We start from the raw sequence: 20,805 nt of genomic DNA, 5'->3' as shown, positions 1-20,805 counted from the left end.
GCCTCTTAATTGAGCTTTCTGAAACAGTGGAGGATAATGATTACTTTTACTTTCTCAAGATGACAGGATCTCTCTTTTTTTAAGACAGCAGTTCCAAGGAGTGGAAAACAGTACAGTAAGATGAGATACCTAAGACATTGCGTTATGTTGAATCTTGGCCGAGTACTGATTCAGAGCATGATCTTGTAGTTTTCCCTCTTAACTCTGTTTACAAAGAAGAAACTAAATTAAGAACTTAAAAAAAGAAAGAAGTTTGTACAAAACTGAGTGAACAAATCCATTCCAAGATTTGAAGATGAACATTAGAATTTACCCTTAGGATTTTTTTACAGTGACAGGTCTTGACAGCCGGTTAAAGGTTTGCAAGATAGTACTTTAACACTTTATTTAACCAAATGTTTAAAATGATGGTATGTTTTAAAAATAGTACCTCAAAGCAGTGAATAGTGGGCTGAATGGAAATACGTAATTTAGGTAAATACTTATAGCTGCACATGGAAGAATAGTCTGTCTAGTCTAATCACATCTCAGTGTGTGTATTTCATTTTTGCTCATCCCAGTGTTAAAAAGATCCGCATCTCATCCACAATATTAAGCTTAGGTTTCTTGGCACTGACCAAATGATGAACTTGGCCACTTGTATGATGTTGCTTACTGTGCTATCTGCTGGCACAATGTTACTTAGCAACAGTGAAGCTCACGTTTACATACAGCTCATGGGTATGCATCTAAATGTAGTTCTGGAAAAAAAAAAAGGTTAAAGGAGTACAGGGTTTGTAAAAGGAAACCTAATGTAACAATTTTTACTGTTCAGTGATTTTGATTTTGAGAGAGATGGTAACAGTAAATGGGAAAATGTCTCGTAAAATGTTTTGTCTTTTAAAATCTTTTATTACATTGTTAATGTGTTACAAGAACTTGAAAACAAAATTAACAGAACCCTACTACCAGCTGCAGAAAGATAAAAAATAAAAATACAGCAAATGGAAAAGTGGAGGGGACCCATTCTACTTTGAATGGCTGCATTGTGAATGCATTTTTAGGAAATGAAGAGTAATTATTCGAACATGGGGAATATGAGAGTCACAAAAATCATGTATAGATATTTTGAGACTAAGAGAGTTTGAAATTATATTATTTCTGAGATTGTTTGCTGCTTCTCAGTTTACTGCTGCTTCTCAGTTTACTACTGCTACTTTGCTGATCAAGCAAAGGGTTTTTTGACAGCCTGTACTTTATGACTGCTGTAATACTCAAAAGCACAATGGCTTAAAATGCCACAGGCAGTCTGTTGCTGTATGATTACATTAATCTCAATTTCTGGGATTACAGGCATGCAGTTCTCAGTATTAGCTGGTGTTGTACTTGCAGTGGAATTTCCTTGTGTAGCAAAGGGAGAAAGGTAATTGTGGATCATTCCAAACGTGAGAAGGAGGCAGAATGACCAAGCTAGGAATAGTGAGCATAGTAAAAGAAAATCTAAACTTAGCTCGAGAATGGAGAAGGGTATAATGATAAGAGCTAAAGAGGAGTTTATTAAGGCTTTTGGGAGAGAGACATGGACTCCTTCTGTAGGGTATCAAGGTGGAGAAAGTGATGGATGTGCTTCAGAGTTCTGAAGGTGTGAGGAAGGAGCAGGGCACTTGGGAGAGCAAGGGAGGTGACTAGATGAGTGCTGCATTTGTAGGGGAAGTAAGGATACTGCTACTGAAGATGTTCTCAGAGTTGAGCAGTTGATTTTGCCTGAAAATTAGGGAGTTTGAGAAATGAATTCTCCAGAGGCTACATTGGTTTTTATGACTATTGAAAGCAGGTTTTCGATGTAATGTGGTACGTTTTCAATAAAAAATTGTCCACTCATGTTTGCCAGGAGACAAAGTAGATACTAAGTAACTTTGTTTTTTTAAATTTGTTTAACGGTTATTCTATCTGTTTTTAGAGTGTTCACTAGGTAAGTTGTCTTTCATGAGTTTATGAAGCTGCAGGCATTATACCCAACCAGCTTTGGCAGCTGGAACAAAAGCAGAATAATGAAAGCAAAATCTGCTGACAGTTGTGCTTGTGTTTGTGCTTTGCAGGCAGGATTCGTTGTGGTGCAAATCTTTGTGGGCTAATGAAGTTAAAGCAGGGCTTTAGTTATTGTTCTTCTAAACAAAAGCAGCCTGCCTAAAACTGTCTCTGCTAGTGTTTTCCTTCGGAAACAACGAGAGTGAATACTGCAGGTTTAAAAATTGAATATAATTTATGAGGCTTCTAGCCTTGGGAACAAGTCCTTGTGTAAATGGGATTTTAAAATATAAAATTAATATTAATGAGGTGGGGAGGCTTTCAGACCTGGCCTTTAATGCTAATCCATTGTGAGTGGAGCAGCTCTAGCAATGTGCTGATACTGGCACAGAGACAACCAGGAATTGGCTGCTCTTAGAAAATGCCTCATCAGTCAGAGTCTTCACAGACTCCTGAATACTTGTCCTGATCAGATACAGAAGGGGACATAAACATTTCTGGTATCAATACTCTGCCTGCTGGTCCTGCGTGCATTTCCCTGGGAACACTCCTGTATGCTGGCTTTCAGTTCTAGCTTGTTTGCATGGATGGAAACGTAATGAAAGGGTAAGTTGTTGGTAGAGTCTGGAAATAGCTTCTGGAATAGAGCTGTGAACCTTCAATTAGATTATTTTGGCATAGGCATGATGAGTTAAACTGGGTGGCATCAGTGTTAGTAACTCCCTGCACCAGATTATTAATGACAAAAAAGCTCTAAAATACACAAGTAATTTATAACTCTTAAATGTGTGTGAAAGGAATGTGCCAGGGACTAAAGTTTCTCTTTATTTTCAGGAAGGAAAAGACTCTGTAGTAATTGCTATGTTAATAGTTTCAGCTAAGAAATGTTGTTTAGATTATGAATTCCCTGAAAATGGGATGTGGAGCAATGCACTTCCTCCTAACTCATGTAAGCTGATGCTGGGAGATACGAGGTCACCTCAAAAACGCTGAGCCACTTCATTTTACTCTGTAGGTAATGAAGGAATCGACATCAGTCAGCAGCTGGCTGGGGAAGCTAGTAATAATTAATAACCGCTTAACACTACCTTTTTCCTTCTGATTTCACTCTAAATGCACTGATGTAGCTGTCAAACACCTCTCTTTGTTTGAAAGAGGAGTTTTGGAATCTAAATATAGCAGATTCAGAGTTGCTCTAAAAGCTACAGAACTAACCTTGATCTTGATTTCACTTGTTGGGTATTACTGGCATTTTTTGGAAAAGCTTTTCATTTATTTCAGAAGTAAATGATGTCTCGTGACATCTGCAAAGACTATACTTGGAATACTTACACTCAAAGTGAGTACTTACTTTGTCTCTGGCTGTTAGTATTTTGGCATGAGGCACCAAACTCTGTCCTTGTATGTAAAATCCACTAGAATTTTCCTTAGCACTAAAGGCAATGTGGTCTGGTGTCCCTTGTCTGGTTTCTATCCACAGCAATACATTTAACTTTGTGTCAAGTGGACCATTTCCTTCTTGTGGATTGAGTGTTTCATAGTTGCTACTGATTTGTTGCTTTTAATGCTCTTCTGAAAACAGAGTCCAGAATTGGCATCATGAGATCTGAAATGAAAGTGGGTGATAGAAAAGCTCCAGATTTATTTTTTTCAGAACCTAAACCAGAGGAAAAGCAGTTAGTGAATCTCATAATTGCAATGGTTATATTCTTAACGTTAATTAATGAAAATACTGCAGGAGGGTGTTGGTTTACATTGTAGTTCTGTATTTAGATCTGCTAGTGGAAGGTCTCAGGCTGAGCATTGCTTGTTCCAGACTGCTTGCCAAATTTCCTAAAGGGTTCTCTTTGTCACACAAGCTTTTCCCCAAGCATGGCACTTACATGCTGTGCATGTCTCTGTTGCCACATTAAGTAATAGCATCTCTTTATTAAATCCGGAGTAATAACATTACTCCGTTAACTCCATAACATACATTAAATTTGTGCTATTGGAATAAGTAATAAATAAGTATTTTTACTGCATTTCGCTCCCCTGGGTCTAGGGATCTCCTGACTCATCTATTAAACACTATCCATTTTGAATACCTGTAGCATTTGTTTTCTTAGGATCTTGAGTAGGTGTATTTAATTCATACAATGTGTTACATGTTAATAAAAAATAACCTTAAGGCTGCCTTCAAGAGCTTGATGCCTGTGTGTGGTATCCTCTCCTATTGAGAGTGGCTGGGTAGTGTTCCATGTGCAAATCCTGGGAATACTGCTTGGGGTGCTGCCACAAAGCCTACAACAGTCTTGTCCTGTCTAGGTACAAGTGCTCAGCAGCAGCTCACTGCTTGCTGCTCGGAAGATACCAGTTTTCCTGCACTGTTTCATGGACCTCACTGATGTGTTTTATAATTTTTAGGGCAGTTTTGGCCTCAGATTTATGGGTTGGTTTTTCTTTTTAAAAAAGGGAATAGTAATAATAGATTCTAAAGCTCTGAAAGTATTCTGTGAGCTAGAAAGTTTTACAGGTGGAAAAGCCGTGGCACAGAGTTGGAAATCACCACAGGAGTCTGACAGGTGAGACCTCACAATTCTGGAGGTCTGTCTCAGGCACCCTCAAGTTGCCTGTGTTCCTTGACCAGAATGTTAGACTACTAACCTCTTGGTAGAACTATCTCATCTCTAAGAGCGGCAGTCAAATCCACCTGTATCCCAGGCAGCCCCTGGCCTTTTCACTTAGTTGTTGACTGGCCTGAAAAACATTCCTTGCCAGACAAATGTTTGCAGCACAGCAAGCATGTCTGTCTCCCCTCTTGGCTTTTGCTGTGTGAGGCTTCCTCATTCACCTTAATTCACTGGTTTTGTCTGTACTTACATTGGCTTTATTTTGTTTTTTAACAGCATATTGGTTATCTTGCTGTACAAACCCAAGTGGGAACTCAGCACTTGTTCTGGCTGTGAGAGGGCTAGCCAGATCTGTACCCACACTTCTGGACATGACATCTCTTAGATTGTAATGATGAAGGTACTGTATCTTATCTCCATTGCTTGATTGATTATTTTAGGGGAGAGTGCATGTGCACTCATACTGTGCTAAAACACTTCTGTTTTGATTTGAGCAGTGAAGATGTGGCCCTTGCTAAGCCCATGTTCTGCTGTTTGAGGTGCTTGTCTGCTCAATGGTTGCTGGTCATTCTTTATACCTATGCCTAATGTGATTCAGATTTATGTTAGATTACTTGTAGTTAGTAATCAAACAAAGATAATTCTTCTGCAGCTTGTTGACAAAGTAGGAAAAGAAGGCACAGCACAGATGAAACTGAAAGTAGATTTGCTTCCATTTCTCCAAAACTAATTTTCCAGAATTTAGTATGTTTTCTTTGTATATTTGTACTCAGCTGATGCAATCATATAGGTAAGAACTCAGTTAAAAAGTGTTTTTCACACAATGCTAATTAAAAAGCAGTTATTAGTTGAGGACCAAATGTGCGAGGAGAAACATAATTTGTGTGCGTTATGACTGCTTATTAATTTAACTCTGTAGGCAGAAAAAAAATTGAAAATACTCTAAATCCAGGAGTTGGCAGATATGTCTACCTGGACTTGATGGCAACATACATTTGTGTGGGAGTGCTTTTGTTTTGCTGAGGCATTTTACAAACTGAAGTGAATGTCCCTGAGGGCATAGCATCAGATTGTAGAAATGGTGCTTGAAGGCTTAAATAGGTATGTGAATTCTGACAGAGGATAAATATTTGTCCTTTTTTATCTACTCCTTTGTTCTCTCTGCTATTATTTAAAACAATTGCAAATAAAATAAATATCTACATATGTAATAATCATGTTATGTTAAAGCAAATATCCTGCAGCAGTAATCAGTGTCATTAAAAAAAAGGCCAGCAGTCAGATAAATGTCTTGTCACTGCTTTGCAGAAGCAACTATAGTGTCCTTAAGTTGTAGGTAATGTGACGTTAAATGGGGTAAAAATACGTGAAAGCACAGATAAATGCAAAGAAGGGACTCTACTGACTCAACTCTGTCATCCTCTGTTTCTGTGCCTTACAGTAGCTGTTATCAAGAATTCAGGAAGTGAGCTGCTTGGATATGGATAGAACTTAGTGCTGCTGATAAGGAAGTGACATGGTTGAAATGCCTGGTTTAGTGTTAGATAAGATTAAATGCCTCGTTTATCTCACAAGCAGAATTCTAGCAAGATCCAGGGAGGCTGTGCAGCTTTACTCAGTCAGAGGCTTCAGGCTGCTTGGGTGACCACCATACAAGTCAGACAGCATGGGAACTTTATATCAAGAATCTTCCCTTCACAGATCCCTTCGTTTGAGCATGGGAGGATTTTGTGTTTCTGATTACATAAAGAGATTCACGGTAAGAGACTCCTGGGTGTTTTATTGTGAGCCTCGTTTGAAAGTTAAAGCTTTCTAGATGGCGCAGTTTTGGTGTCAGTGTCTGTAGTGAAGTGCTGGGTGCCTTTGGCATTCTTGGCCAGGTTGTGCAGTCTGTTGGCTTGCAGAACACCTGCCCATGTCAAGGAGGTGCTTCTGAAATGATGAGTGCAGGCAGGCTTTGCCTATGGAAATAAATTTATTTTTTGAGAGTCCTGGCACATTTGGGCTTTTATTCTAAGTGGTGCATTTGTAGTATAGGATGCCAGACTGCCATTCAGATTATGTGGAGGTTGGATGTTACAGCTTTTTGCTTCAGTTCTCACATGTCTGAGAGTTTTAAGACAATGAATCTGTTGGGCAGGCTCACACTCAGGTCATTTAACGAGGAGTCAAATTCTGCATCTACCTCTGGTAAAAGCAGTGCAGTTGGCCTGAATGGCAGGCACTCAGTGCCTCAAACATGTGCTCTGTAGCAGCAGTTTAAAAGTTGGGAGATCAGAATCCCATTGTGCTAAGGTCTGAGGAAACGGAGATCCTGTCTGTGAAAGCTGATGGACAGACCACAAACTCTGCAAGAGGAGAGAGATGTAGGGACATCACTGATGAAAAAGAGAATAAGAATCTGCTTTTCCTACCATTATAAGCTATTCATGAGACCATGCTGTTTTAATGCTATCTGTGGAGTTAAGCTTCAGTTGCTACAGCAGTAGGAAGTCTAGGGAAACAGTTTTCTTCATGTTTGCTTTTGCCTACTTCCTGAGCTTCTGAAAAAAATCACTACCATCCAGACAGAAGCAAAAAATGGATTTAAGCAACTATAAGGAATGCCTTCTACATGTAGTATAGTTCAAATAATGAAAAAAAAAAAATTGTAGGAGTTGCATTTTAAATGTGAATGGGTCAGATTATTGTGGGGGGGTTTAGGGCTGTTTTCTTTAAACATTTTGAAGAAAGCATTTCCTTATGTATTTTGCTTAATGCTAGCTCTAATGGTTTTCTTAAAGAGTTTATATTTGTAATAATTTAGTTCCTTAAAGAGCCAGTGTAGTAAATTAACTAATTGAACAGTGATGAACCAGATTCTGGCCCAGCTCAAGAAGTAATCTCTACACCACTGTGTAGTGGATTTAATATAGCCAACAGTACAACATGATTTTCTGAGTATCATTTATTACATAAGAAACAGAATGTCTTGGAAGACTAGATAAGTTTCATACCACTCTGGCCCCATGATTTCTTGTCTATTTATGGCAACAGAGCAGGAAAAAAAAAAATCATCTATTCATTTAGTTGAATACAGTACTCAACTGTATTTCATGCTCAAAAGGTAATTATTTGTTTAAATTTATTTTTTTTAGAGACTCTTTTTTTTTAAGATATTAACCTGATATACATGCAGTTTTCTTTGGTTGTTGCTGGAGGAATGCAAATTAAAACTATTTCAGGAAGGACTACAGAATATGGCTGTAGAACCATCAAAGCAAATGATCAGGGTTTTTTTGGTCTTGTCATGTCTTGGGGAAAAGGTCAGTATTGCAGTTCTGTCTCTACATGGCCTTCTGTGGCTTGGCTCTGTGCACAGCAGAGTTTGTATTTTGCAATAATATGAAGGCTATAATGAGATTCAGAACCTTGTTTCTTTTGTAATTAATCTATTGGGGAACTGAGTAGTTTTTTCATATGCATTGCTTCAGTTTCCCTTTCTGTAAAACTAGTGATAACGACAATTCTCTTCTGAAAACATGTTAAGGTCCACAGGCAAAAGCTAGGTTTAGTTAGATTTATTGTTTTTTCTAGTCCTCCATGAGCTAAGAATCCAAAATAACTTTCTTTTGGCTGGCTTGCATTGGATTACGTCACTCCAGCCATATTACCAAACTCATTATGTTTGTCACTTGGAAAGTAATTCTTTGTTGAACCTAAGTAATTCTTAGGTTCATTTTTGGAGGCTAGGTCCAGCAGAGAAGCAAATAAGGGTAAATAATGTCTTGGTCCTTGTGTGCAGTTCTTACTAAAGTTGGTGAGGACTCTTCTAATCCCTAAACTTAATATTAATCCTAGTGAGAGCTCTTTCTTTCTATGTAGACAGGCAGCCTATACGGGTTTGAGCCTGTTCCAGCAGGAGCTGATGAAAGTGTGTACACTGCTGATTTCAGTGGTTGCAGTGTGGAACCTGTTGTTTGCATGTTTGTTGACTATAGTCTTTCTGGCACAGTGCTTGATGATCTGCCTGCTTGTACTCAATAAGTGGCTGGCTCAGCTGATCCTGGTGTTATGGAAGCACTCATAGCACTAGGCAACTCTGTAAGGAGTGGCCTGTGTGTGTTTACAAATTGCATGGAAATTTGTTATTGCTCAGATATATAGTGGAGCGTGTAGTTCAGGCTCAAACAGTAAGATGAGACATTTTGTCTTTCCTGGGTTAATTGGACTCTTGATTAGGAGAAGCAGTGATGGGGGTGTTCTAACATGTGTTTGAAAACCAAGTTGCCTGTATTTCCTTTGAGCTTTTCCTTTGCATGAGCTGAACGGCTTTGTTCAGCTGCATTGATCCTTTTTGACACTGGTTGTGCTGGTCTTTTCCTTCTGCTGAATTGCTGGAGCTAACTCTTATTTTAGGACATGGCCATTTTATGTGATAACTGAAGTTACTTAGTCCTTCACAGAATCTAAGCTGGATGGTCCATTCCTATTTCTTGTTTGATGTAGGGGATGTGCATTCCACTCCTTTTTTTTTTTTTTAAATACTCTGCTGATTCTGCTTCTCAGACTTAGTTCTTCTGGCAGTCCTGTGTAAGGTTATTTGAAACTCCTCAGTACTCTTGGTTTACGTCTTGATCTTTGTGTATTAATTTTTGAATTACTCTTGGAGCAATTGTCTCCCATTTGATTAATTATTAGATGCTTGGAGTACAGAGCTGCGGGGATAAGCCTGATGGGGACAGTCCTTGACACCTGCAGTTCAGGCTTCTGTTTACCTGGGGGTCACTCCTCTCCTCAGCAGACCAGATCTGGGATCCCAGGCTCTGGGCAGTCTGCAGAGGCCTTAACTATAATCCTTGGGTCCAGAGGCTTGGCAGGCGATGTGGAGCCTGTTACAGAGAGCTAGCAGAAAGGTGGACAGACTGAAAATAAAAATCAGTGGAGGCAGTAAGCCATTTTGAAGGAACGGGACTTTTAGAAGAATACGTGGTTGGAAAATTTCTTAGCATCTTAGTTGTTAGCATTGTCTTCCCAGGCTTTGTGGGAACTCAGGAGAAAGATATCGTGTGCTCCAGTCTGAATTTTGCATCAGTGTGTAGTGGTTTGCAGTCTGAATATATTCTATTGAGTATCCTTTCAGACAGTTCACATCCCAGAAACTGAAGTAGTAAGTTATATATATATAGTCTGTGACATTATAAAACTGGTTTCTTTTCACCTTGTCCCATGACCCAGTGCTCATCCTGCTCCATAAGACAGTTCTCACCATGGCTATCAGTGATGGTTTGCCTTAGTGAGTCAGGTAAAACTGTCAGTCATTGCTGTCCAGCATTGAGTTTGTTTCCCTGCACTTTCCACTGGGTTCTGGTCAATGCAGAATTTGCCAAGTCCATTCTTCACTACGTTAAGTTTAGAGAAACTTTTGTAAATTTTTCCTGACCCTTCTTTCATGGCTGAACAAGAGCTATGGAGCTCTGTACTCCACTGTTTCCATGGACCTGTATCTCTTGCCAGGTATAATGTGCTGTGCTCGTGCTCAGCTCTGCAGAACAGTGCTGCAGTCCTTCCCTGCATCCTGCCCAGCTTTGTAACTACTCTCCTAATGTCTCACACTGAGATCTTGATGTCCTCAGTGTGTGGCTGGCACTGCTCTACTGCCCTTCAGTGACAGCTACTCCTGATAACAAGTAATTTGAAATCCAAACCATTTATATCCTGAATCTTTTATCAACAGTGTTGTTTGCTTGCTTTTGGCTGAGTGATTTTGCTTTCCAGTGCCAGCACTTGGTGTTGTTTTTTCAGTCTAGTGCTGCTAATCAGTGTATCTGGATGTACACAACAACAGTCTCTGTAGAGCATCTGTAGATGAATTAGTCACTGCTATAACAGCAGAATTGCAAAATTGATGGTTTAATAGTTTTAACTAAGAGGTTTCTTGTAAGTGCAGAAAACCTTGTACGTTGTTGCTTAAAACTAGTACTCTGGAGTCTCTTGGCTGTTGATCTAAGGTAGCAAGGTGTTTCAGAAGCAGAAGTTGCTGAGTTCTGATATAAGGATGAGGGAGTACTTACTATTCTGGGAATGAAAATGGCTGCAACAAATGTGCTTTGGATTTATGGTTTTGCTAGATATTGTACTGAAATACTGACCTGATGTGGAAAAATAGATCACTGTGCTTAGTCATACCCCTGGAGCCCTAACTGAAGGCTTCTAATGCACACCCAGCTGTCCTTAGGCTGTCTGCTTTAGAGATAAATAAAAAAAATGCTTTCCCCTTCCTTACTCTGGAATGCTTGACACCTGTTCCTAGCTACTTTATGCAATTCCACTTCCATGTGGTAGAGTTTTCTTTTAGACAAGCTTTTCTGTAGATGACATTCTTGGGTTTGTTTCCTGTATCTTTCTTCCAACTTGATGAAAGCCATTGTAAGTTTAGCTGGAGGTCTGTTGCCCATCTGAAATGGATACAGCATTTGGTATGTCTTTTGCCAAACATTTAAAGGAGTGTAAGTAGCTTTTCTGTGAGTAGTTAATAACTGAGAAGAGTTTGCAAACCCACCAGCTTTTGTATCCAAACTCTCTTACTCCAGGTTCTTTTCAAAGCAGTTTCTGTTGGGACTCATTCTGAACTGATGAAGTTATTCTTGTGTTTGTGAATGACGTCAAAGCAAAATGTCAGAGATCTAAGTCAGCAGGTGAATATAGCATGTAACAGACTTCGTTATAGGACAGATGACTAATTACTTGGTCTAGAATTTCCTTAACGTGGTGTTATAGCTATTAGGGGTAAATAGCAATGTCAAGGAGTGCTCTTACTTAAAAAAACAGAAGGTCCCCCAATTTTAGATACTTCTAAAGACTGTTATTAGCAAGGAACACTGAACATAGTACTTGGTGTTTGTTGTTCCATAGTGTCAACTGCCAGGTGGAAATGTGAGAGAGAAAAAATCAGTAACTGAGGCTCCAGCATGCACAAGGCCTTAAATGATGGCACTAACTGTTCTTGCAAATGCTTTGGAAAAGTTTGGTTCCAAAAGTGTGTGTAAGCAGCCAAGGCACACGCAAGTCCAGTCACATGGCTTGTGAGTGGCTGGAGGCTGCCCCTTGTGTAGCCATCCATGAACATTTACTTCACCTAATTCCAATATGATCCAGCTTGACTTGAGGTGCTTGTGTGTTTTACCTTTCAGACACTTAAACCATTGTAAAATTGTGCTCAAGGGGATCATACTTCAGTCAGTAACTATGAAGAGCAGAAGGGTAGTTGGGGTTACACTGTTACTGCCTTGTAATTTTGGAAATCTAAGTGGGGCAGCCAAGGATATAACTGCATATGTTCTTAACACAGATGTCAATCGTGGTGTTGAGAAAGGTGAAGTTGGAAATGATGGTTACAAATTAAGAAGTTAGTACATCTCTCTGTGTGCATTTTGGTGGTAATTTTTCAAATCCGAAGCAGAGACCTGCGAAGTAGGAAGGGAACAGAAAACAACACAAAACACAGTGCAATTTGCTGATTTTTGTCTTCTCAAACGGAAGTGTGTTGCTGGCAAAGCAGGGAGTTTTCTGAGGGATTTGATTTTAAGCCAGTCAAATTTCAAGTCAGCAAGAATGATTGTGCTGGTTTCAGTGTGTTTTGGAGCAAACTGGATTATATAAGATGTGTTTTTTTTTTTTTACTGGAAAGTTGACTGGCTAGAAATAGGCCTTTCTTAGCAACAGATCTGTTCCCTATATATTTGTACAGAGAGGTCTATAACATGATTTCAGTGACAAGAATTTGCTTTTGCTTAGTTTATTCCTATTGGCATTACTGCAATGCCAAGGCTACTCTTATACATTATGGTGGATCCCTACTGACTTATATGTATTTGTTCCTGAGCAAATTGCTGTAGGCACGAGAGCTTTTGGCAGGTGTTAAAGGTGCCTTAAGGTTCTCTGCTGAACTCCTAGTAGTTGTGAGAAAGCATCTTGAGAGGCTTCTTGAATCCAAAGGCAGCCTTTGTGGGTGACTATTAAAACAGCAGGCTTTACAAGATTACCACTCGTGTCTTGTGGTCCCAGTCGGATAAATAGTTTAGTAGCCACTTAGGTTTTGAGGGGAGAAAGTTTGAAAGAATGAAAGTTAAAAGTAGTTTTTATAGGTAACAGACTTGGTGGTGAGAATAAGCCCTGGAGTCAAGTCAGTGAATGTGGATGGGCAACAGGTGCTCTCTTCTCCTGAGAAGAAAAGTAACCTGGAGGAAGGACTTAAAGGTTCTTGATAAGTCATGTGGGCAAGTGGTAAACAGTGTTATCTAGAAATCTCATCACTTGCATGTAAATGAAATGTCAACTGATTTCTTCAGCTGTCTGCTGTCAGCTGCTTGACAGAGATGCTTTATAAAGCCACATATGATCTTAGAATCATTAACCTGTCCTTAGCTGTGCCACTGCACAAGCATTATACTTAAGACTCAGTTACTTGAAAAATAATAAAGTAGAAGTGGGGGAAGAAGTCAACTTGCAAGAGCGTGTTTAATAACCTATTATGTTAACGGTTTTCTGTCAATAAATATGTAGAAAAAATATCTAGTGATGGTTAAAATGTAGTTGATCTTTAGTGCTGCAGTAACATTGGACTCTTGTGGGCAGTATTGAACTGTATCAAGGGACACTTGGGGAGACTGATTGTGCTTTATAGACTCTCTTACTGTGCAGGTGGATTTCAACCAACAGGCACCATTAGTATTGGTTCCTGGCCTTCTAAAGCAGATGTGGGCTAGTTTCTAGTACACTGCCAAATACTGCAGATGGACATTGTCTGATCTCAGCAGGAAACCCAACTACTGAACTAGGTAGACTTATCCAGACTGTGTGGTGTATCTTGCCCTTGGAAGTTATTCCTCTAAATTAGAGCCAATACCCTTTTCAGTGCTTGCCATTTGTCACGAGAATTGGTTTCTTCCTGCACCATTGCTCTGTGGGTATGATTTATTACCTTTTGTGTGTTGAAGAAACATGTTGTTCATGGGAAATACCTCCTTGGTGTAGGCCTTAATTTTTAAAAAGTGTAGGTACCCTAAAAAAATTGTTGCCCTTTCATTTGTTGGGAGGGAAAACTAACAAGTGTGTGAAAATGAGCTGCAGCAACTAGATATGGAATAAGTAGATTTTCTGTGTAACTTTCATAAGTTGACATCTGGTTTCTAAATATGTAAAGGATATTTATTAGGTTTTATTCCCTGATTGTATTTAGCAGATGTAGCCAGATTGTTTTGAGCTTATCTGCTTTTTTTCTCTTTTTGGAAGCTCCTGATGTTTTAGCACATTGAGTTATTAATCTTAAAACTCTGTTGTATTGCAATCATTGCAAACTTCTCCCAAAGTCCTTTATAAGACTTTGGCTTTATTTTAGCCTTTTAAAAGTTTATTTTTTAATTTACCTATGTATTTTCAGCTGTCTCCGGTGTTACTATGTTGTTGTAAGCAATACAATAATCTAATGAGATCTGTTTGAGCAGCTGGTTTTAACCTCTGACATTTCTTGTTCGGGATATAAGCCTCTGGTGTCACTTGAGTACATGCTGTAGATTTTTTTTTTTTTCCCTTTTTTTTTTTTCCTCTTCACCCCATTTTGTCGTCTTTCCTTCTTTGGAGTCAGAGCTAGCTAGGAGGAATTGTAACTGAATTGCTGCGTCATAGATTCTGTGTGAGTGTGGAATTTTCACTTGTTTTCTGAGGTGTCTCTTTAATAACTGGGCAAGTGTGCATGGGGTTGAAGCCAAAGAGGAATAAACTCTCAGTTGCCCCTTGAGAAAAGAAGAGTCTTTTGCATCATCAGTTCAAGGTCACTTGCCTTTCTGGTTCTCCAGCATTTGTGTTCCTTTTCTCTGGCGCTCCTGAGATACTTGATAGCTTGGAGGTATTTTAAAAGCATCCTGGAAGTATTTTAAAGGCATCCTCAAAGTGCATTTCAGTTCAGCTCTTAATGGAATGGAGGCAGTTGCCTACACACTTCAGATCATAGTGTTCACTTTTTGTCACCTGGAAGAAATAAGCAGAAACCCACAGGAGAGCAGTTGTCATCAGAAATTTTATTGAAGTTTCACCCAGACTGTGATGGAACCTTATGGCTCACCAGTTCGTTTTGCCAATGACAACATGTAATGACTGAGCATAGCTCTGCAATCTGGAGAGGTCCTGCAAGATTCACTGTTTTAGTTGCTCATACAACACCTGAAGTTCTTCAGATGTAATCTGGGGAGTACTGAAGATGAAGCAATGCATGTTGCAGTATGTAAGTTCAAAATGTCCTATAAGCAATAGCTCCTCACAAAGAAAAAGTGAGTTTTGTAGGCTATTACATTTGTTACGATAACTGTACTTTCTTGGTGGTTTTTAAGAGTGGGCATGCTATGAGCTGCATTATGGAGTTGGGCAACTTCGGATTTTTCTCTTTTTTGTACTAAGTATTGAAAGGCTGGAGACTTGTCAATGGAGCTGAATGCTCTCCTCAGGTTGCTCAAGCAAGATGCAAACACTGGCCACTAAGTCCGTGTTCTGAATAAAAATTACCTTCTATTGTAAGTCAAAGCAAAAAGAGTAAGTTTTTTTTGTCAGAATTTGAGCATATTATCATCTTGAAAACAAAACAATTAGTTTTGTTGGAGCGATTTTTTTTTTTCTTTTTATGTGTTTGCCAGAAATTTAAAAGGGGAGAGCAGGGAGAAGGAAGTCAAAAGAAGAAGAAAAGCTGACCTTAACTTTGTGACAGATGTTTAAAATGTCTTGCTCTGTGCCAAATGTTTCCTTCTCTATCCTTCATCCCACCTGTAATTCTGCAGTTGCTTATGAATGCACAGTACAATGTAAGTAATGTTGTAAGTCAAACAGCTATATCTGAGTAGGAGGCAGCTTTGGGTGTGTCTTCTCTGTGTGTACCTCAGACAACGCTAGCAAGGAATATTTGCTGCTTGTAGCAAGAATTCTCCACAGGCCATTAACTTACACATATCTCAGTGCACTGTGTGGTGAAATCTGTTCTTTGTAGCTGGAAGACACTGTACATGTGGCTGATTCCAGAGGAGGAAGAGATAATTTGTGCCTCTTGAGTGGCAGTCAAGCAAGTCTGCTTGTGTAAACTAAAAAGAATTCAGATATCTTCTTTTTGTTTTGTTTGTGGTGTTTTGTTGGTTTTTTTGAGGTCCCCTTTTTTGTTTTACACATCACTTACCAGTAGAGTCCATGGTATGTAAGGAGGATTAATTTAAGCAGCTACATAATACTAACACTAGTAACAGTGGAGCTTCATTAATGCTTTTGGCTCTCAATTGTTGAATAACTAAAAAGGTTCAAGATGTCAAAAGTCTCTTCTTTGCATCACAAACACACGCAGAGGCCAGCTGTGCACTTCCATTGTATGTGCATTGTTTCATGACCATGCAGGCTGTGCCTGTAATAACACACTGCTGGGGGCAACTGAAGTGCTACGTATGCAACTGGGGATGTCTGACTGTGGCTAGGTTTCCCTCCTGAAATACCTGCTGGAAGTTGTCTAATGTTAAATATAATAATCAGGTGACTTTTTCTTTCTGTCCCCGAGAGAACGAAATTCAGCTGGTACTCTTGATTTAGTAAAAATGTTGGCTGTTCTGTTAACTTGTCATCAAGTATATTTGTAGGCTTGTGTCGCAGGCCGGTATGATGAAAAACTTGGATTCATTAAATGCAGTAGCACAGTTGTGAAGCTTTTATTGCCTGTGTTCCTAAACTTTCAAGATAGAGGTGTATATTTCACTGCACTGTATGCTTGATTATTGGAATAAGATTATACAGGGTATCATAAAACTTAAGCCACACTATCCCAGACCACTGTGAGAATACCAGTGACTTTAAAATATATATATGTATTTTTTTTTTAATCAGGAGAAGGGATATGGTGTGAGATGCCAACTCACATCGGCTTTCACAGGCCAAGTTTTCTTCTAAAGTCATTGCTTGGTATTCAAATTGTCCCTTAAAGGTGGTGAACATTCCAAGTATTAAAGCCTTTGGTATCTTTTGTCAAGTCGGTTATTGGTCTCTAAATATCACAGAACCACCAGGTTGCCTATAATTATTTGGTGTATTTGGTAGATGTAACAAAATATTCTGTATTGTGTTGTAAGGATACATCCATTAATGTTCAGAACTATGGGGGCTGTGCAACTAGCAAGTTGACTACCTTTCTGTTCTCTAGTGACTAATTTTTGTAGTACACATGCTGAGATTCACAACTGAAAGCAAGTCTGCAACAAATCGTTTAAATAGGATTTATGATGTCATAATTTTGTTGCTCATAGTTGAACTACTTCTGCTGTGCCTTCATGAGGGTTTTTTTTACTCTTTTCACTTTCATAGCCTGGGAGAAAGATTTAATTTTAGAAGTTTCAGCTGACAAAGACATGCTGGTGCTACATATATATTTCAGATCCTTGTCATTGTACTCTATTTTTAAATTGAAGTGCCAGCCAACCTAAAGAGCATACTCTGTGTCTATGCTGGTGCTCTGCATTTGTGCTACAAAGCTGAAATCATCCAAGCCTTAGCACAAGGCCACCAAATTTACTTTTATATTTTCCCTATTTAATAAAGAGAAATGTTCCAGCAAGTTCTTTTCATTGTCACACAACTAAAACTGGCCATAAAAACAATCCTTCTCCCTCCAGAGGTTTGCTCAGGCATTGGCAATTGTTAAGATGCTTGCCTATCAACAGCCACTTGAGAAAGAATTTTAAATGGTTTTGTGACGTCAAGGAGGCCCAAGAAAATATAGTCTGGTGCCAAATTACCTCCATCATTGAAAGCACAGGGTAAGAAATAGATAACACAGAAATAAATCTTTTGTGCAGTAGCTATCTCATGATATGCTCTAGCGACTCCCAATAAATGAGGTTGTCTGGTTTAGGAACAGCCAAAGATGATGAACTTTCAGTCCCTCATTTTCTGATTTATGATTCATGAAAAGCCAGCCTAATCTGTCTGACATCCTGCTGTCTGGCCACGATGTCTGCGGGTAGCTTGGACCTTGCAGAGGGAAATGCCCTGACCAAGTTACAGCCTACAAAAGTGAACACTTTGAGTCTGATGGACAAAAAACTGAATCTCTTGAATGAAAAGATGGACAAACTGTTGCATTTCCAAGAAGATCTGACAGGCAAACTGCAGCGAGTTAACAAAGGCATTGATGATGTAGAAAAAGGCATTAACAAGCTGACAGTGTCCCGAGCAGCTCCTGATGAGACAGATGCAATGAAAAAAGGCCTAAAGGTATCGGACTGTACTCACCAGACTGATGGCCAGAGCATATGCTCAGAAGTGTTGAAGTTGATGAAAGCTGCCCAGCTGGATGCTTCAAAGCATAAGGAGAGGCTGGCAAAGATAGAGAAAAGGGTTGATACACTGGATAAAGTTACTACATTTGTGGGAGAAGTATTAAAAAATTCTAAAGTAGTGGATTTTATTCTTAAAGGCATTGTGCCCTGGAAGAAGGGGAATCTGCTGGAAATCCTTGTTGAGGTTGGTTTTGTTTTACTATTCTTTATATTTCTTTTTGATGTAGCAGGGCTTTTAGGCTCCTCTGCTGATTTCTTGCATAATATATAATTTATTTTTTTCCTTTCTTTATTGCTGTTAAAGGTTACTGATGTGACCTTGGAATTGCAAGCCTCTTAAGGCAGAGGCCAAGGCTCAAAATGCCTTGCAGTCTTGTCTGAGGTTCCCAAAGTGTGCCAGGCAATCCTGTAACAAGTGTGAGGGGTAGATTGCTACTCTGAAGGACAATTCAGCTTCTACCAAATCTCGTGTATCAGCAAGTCAAATTAGTGGCTCAGTTGAGGCCCCAGTGAGAAGTTTGAGTAACACACTGGAAGCATATCTTATTGGAGGAAGCTTCTGCTTTCTTGATTGATTGTGAGTTCTGAATACAATGCCAGTTACTAAAACCTCTGCTGATATATGGTTGTATTATTGAGCAGATTGAGATGTCCTTAGACATGTAAGTTGTCCTTAGCTACATCTTTATGTGAACCCATGACTTGATCAACTCCATCAAGGTTGTTCACTCCTCAAATCAAATAGTTCTTGTCTTGGCAAGATCCTAGCCATCAATTCCTATGCTTTTTTTGAGGATAGTGAAGGAGGAACGAGCAATTCCAGTATATAGCTGATGTGGAATTACTTTTAGCTAATGGGGGTTTTCAGGTTTCAGTATGACTTACATCTCAGAGTGGAGAAGAAGGCGGGGAAAGCGGTAAGAGTTGAAATAGGTTTGTTCATTGCAAGAATCTCCTGGTATTTAGAGGTGATATTACAGTAAGGAGGACTTAGATGCAAAAGTCCATTTGTATCTTAATCCAAATGTTGTCCTGTAATATGTTTTGGTGGAGGGTATACCCAAAATTTACAAGGACAGGGCAATACTAGATGCTAACATTCCTCTTCTGGTTTTCCAAGTCTTTCCTAATCTCCCTTTTTAAGTGCCAGAGGCTGACAAGTGAGGTAGACTGTTAGGAGACAGAAGAATTTATAAAGAGTTTCTTTTATTGTTGAGAACAATAAATCATACATTAGTTGTCAGTCTTAATTCTGAGTATAAAGATGATAAACTAGTTTTGTTTCCAAATAGTTAGTTCTGAAGTGAAAAGAGCTGTAAGGAGGGATGTAGATCAAGGGAGGTGATGTGAGGGGTACTGGAGGAACGTTTTACATGGGCTACTGTCTGGGTTAGCTGTGAACTAGCCATTAGGCACTGCCCCCTCATCAGTGTTTGCAAAAGAGGAGATTGAAGGAGGTCAGAACTTTATCCAGGTTTTATGGGTAGGTACATAGAGACTGAGAGGTGAAATGACCTGCTGTTGGTGACCTGATGGACCTGGATGGGGCAGAGGTCTCTGTCACAGGCTCTAACCACTGCCTCAGTGGTAGAACAGGCAATGAATGTGTATTGGGCTAGTGGAGGTTTTTATGACTAAATCCAGTTTTGCAATGTGACTATCATTGTTCTGCTTTTTAGTTTCTGATTGTTAACAGGCTTTGAAATTGGAGCAGAAGGTCAGTTACAAGACCTTAGATATGTCTATATTTTGAACACAGGCTGCTGAGTGATACTTGAGCTAGGCTTGAATTAGAGAAGTAGTGTATGTAGGTGACCTGGCTGGGGTAACATCGAGCAAAGCACGGGTGGATTTATAAGCAAATTTGCTTGTGCTGAGCCATGTGCTAAGTTAAGACTAGATTTTGCAGCCTGTTTTGTAGTGACAGTATAGACCTGTCCAAAGAACTCCACAGTTGCCTGGGGGTTGCACAAAAAGGTTTGCTACCTGCTTGTGTCAGGTTTCCAGCCTTTGGTGTTTTGTAACAGGGTGCTGCTTATTGCGGAGCTGGCTTGGTGCGAGGTTACTTAGTGTGGGGATGGGAGTGGGGATGTCATGTTTTCATTTATGGGTGAAGCTGTTTGATGATTTGACAGCATTCCAGGCATGCCATGGGAGTAATTGCAGACCAAGTTTTGCAGGGTTGGAGTCAAATTTGACCTGAGCTTTGTAGGATCCAAATCTCTGACTTGGTATTCAAAAAATAAATAGATGGAAAAACCCACCAGCATTAAACTGTCACTTATCCAAGGCTTTCTTTGCATGTAGGATTTTGCAAGAATTATGTTCCCCCTGGTCATTGTTGCAGGTTTGCTTAGAGCTGTATTAAAAATGGTAATATTTTTTTACTACTTTGACTCTCTGGGTGTTCTGTTTTTTGGGAATGGGTGGTGCGGGGGAGCTCTGATGGGGAATCAGTATGGTTGAAGCATGAAGTCCTTAACTGCTTTTACTAACAGATGAAGGGACTGATTTCCAGCCATCTTGTAATCAGCGTTATCTGCAGAAATGTTTTTAATGTTGCTTATTTGTTTGTACGAATAAGGACAGGAGGCTGCTCATCACTAAATTTTAACTATATGTCAACCAATAAATATGTTTTTTGCTAAAAATAAGTTATTTAATTTTAGTTTGTCAAATGTATTGCTGTGTGAAGTGTTTAGTGGTGCTATTAACAAAATATCCATCTTCTTTCTTAATTGGAAGAAGACATTTGCTTAAATGTACTCCTAAAAGACAGTAAGTCTGTTTTTGACCATGCCAAAGGTGACACATATCATGTCAAGTACGTACACAGGTTACCATAAAGC

General features: G+C 39.3%; 1 protein-coding gene across 5 annotated transcripts in view; it reads left to right on the top strand.

The window, feature by feature from the left end:
- The window catches only part of MYLK3 (myosin light chain kinase 3), a 51,669-nt gene that overhangs the window by 11,967 nt on the left and 18,897 nt on the right, over window positions 1–20,805 (top strand). The window contains exon 1 of one of the 5 annotated variants that reach the window (XM_051629507.1): window positions 4,896–5,019. The exons of 2 other annotated variants lie outside the window; for them this stretch is intronic. In XM_051629507.1, the coding sequence (XP_051485467.1) occupies window positions 5,011–5,019 (9 nt within the window). In that variant the 5' untranslated portion in view covers window positions 4,896–5,010. Of the gene's footprint in view, window positions 1–4,895; window positions 5,020–17,566; window positions 18,141–20,267; window positions 20,330–20,805 lie in introns of those variants that run through there. 2 more of the 5 variants (XM_051629502.1, XM_051629504.1) reach the window with 2 other exon arrangements.

The sequence above is a fragment of the Apus apus genome, chromosome 11 (assembly GCF_020740795.1).
Source record: "Apus apus isolate bApuApu2 chromosome 11, bApuApu2.pri.cur, whole genome shotgun sequence".
Classification (NCBI taxonomy): Eukaryota; Metazoa; Chordata; class Aves; order Apodiformes; family Apodidae; genus Apus; species Apus apus.
This window is presented reverse-complemented; position numbering and strand designations above follow the sequence as displayed.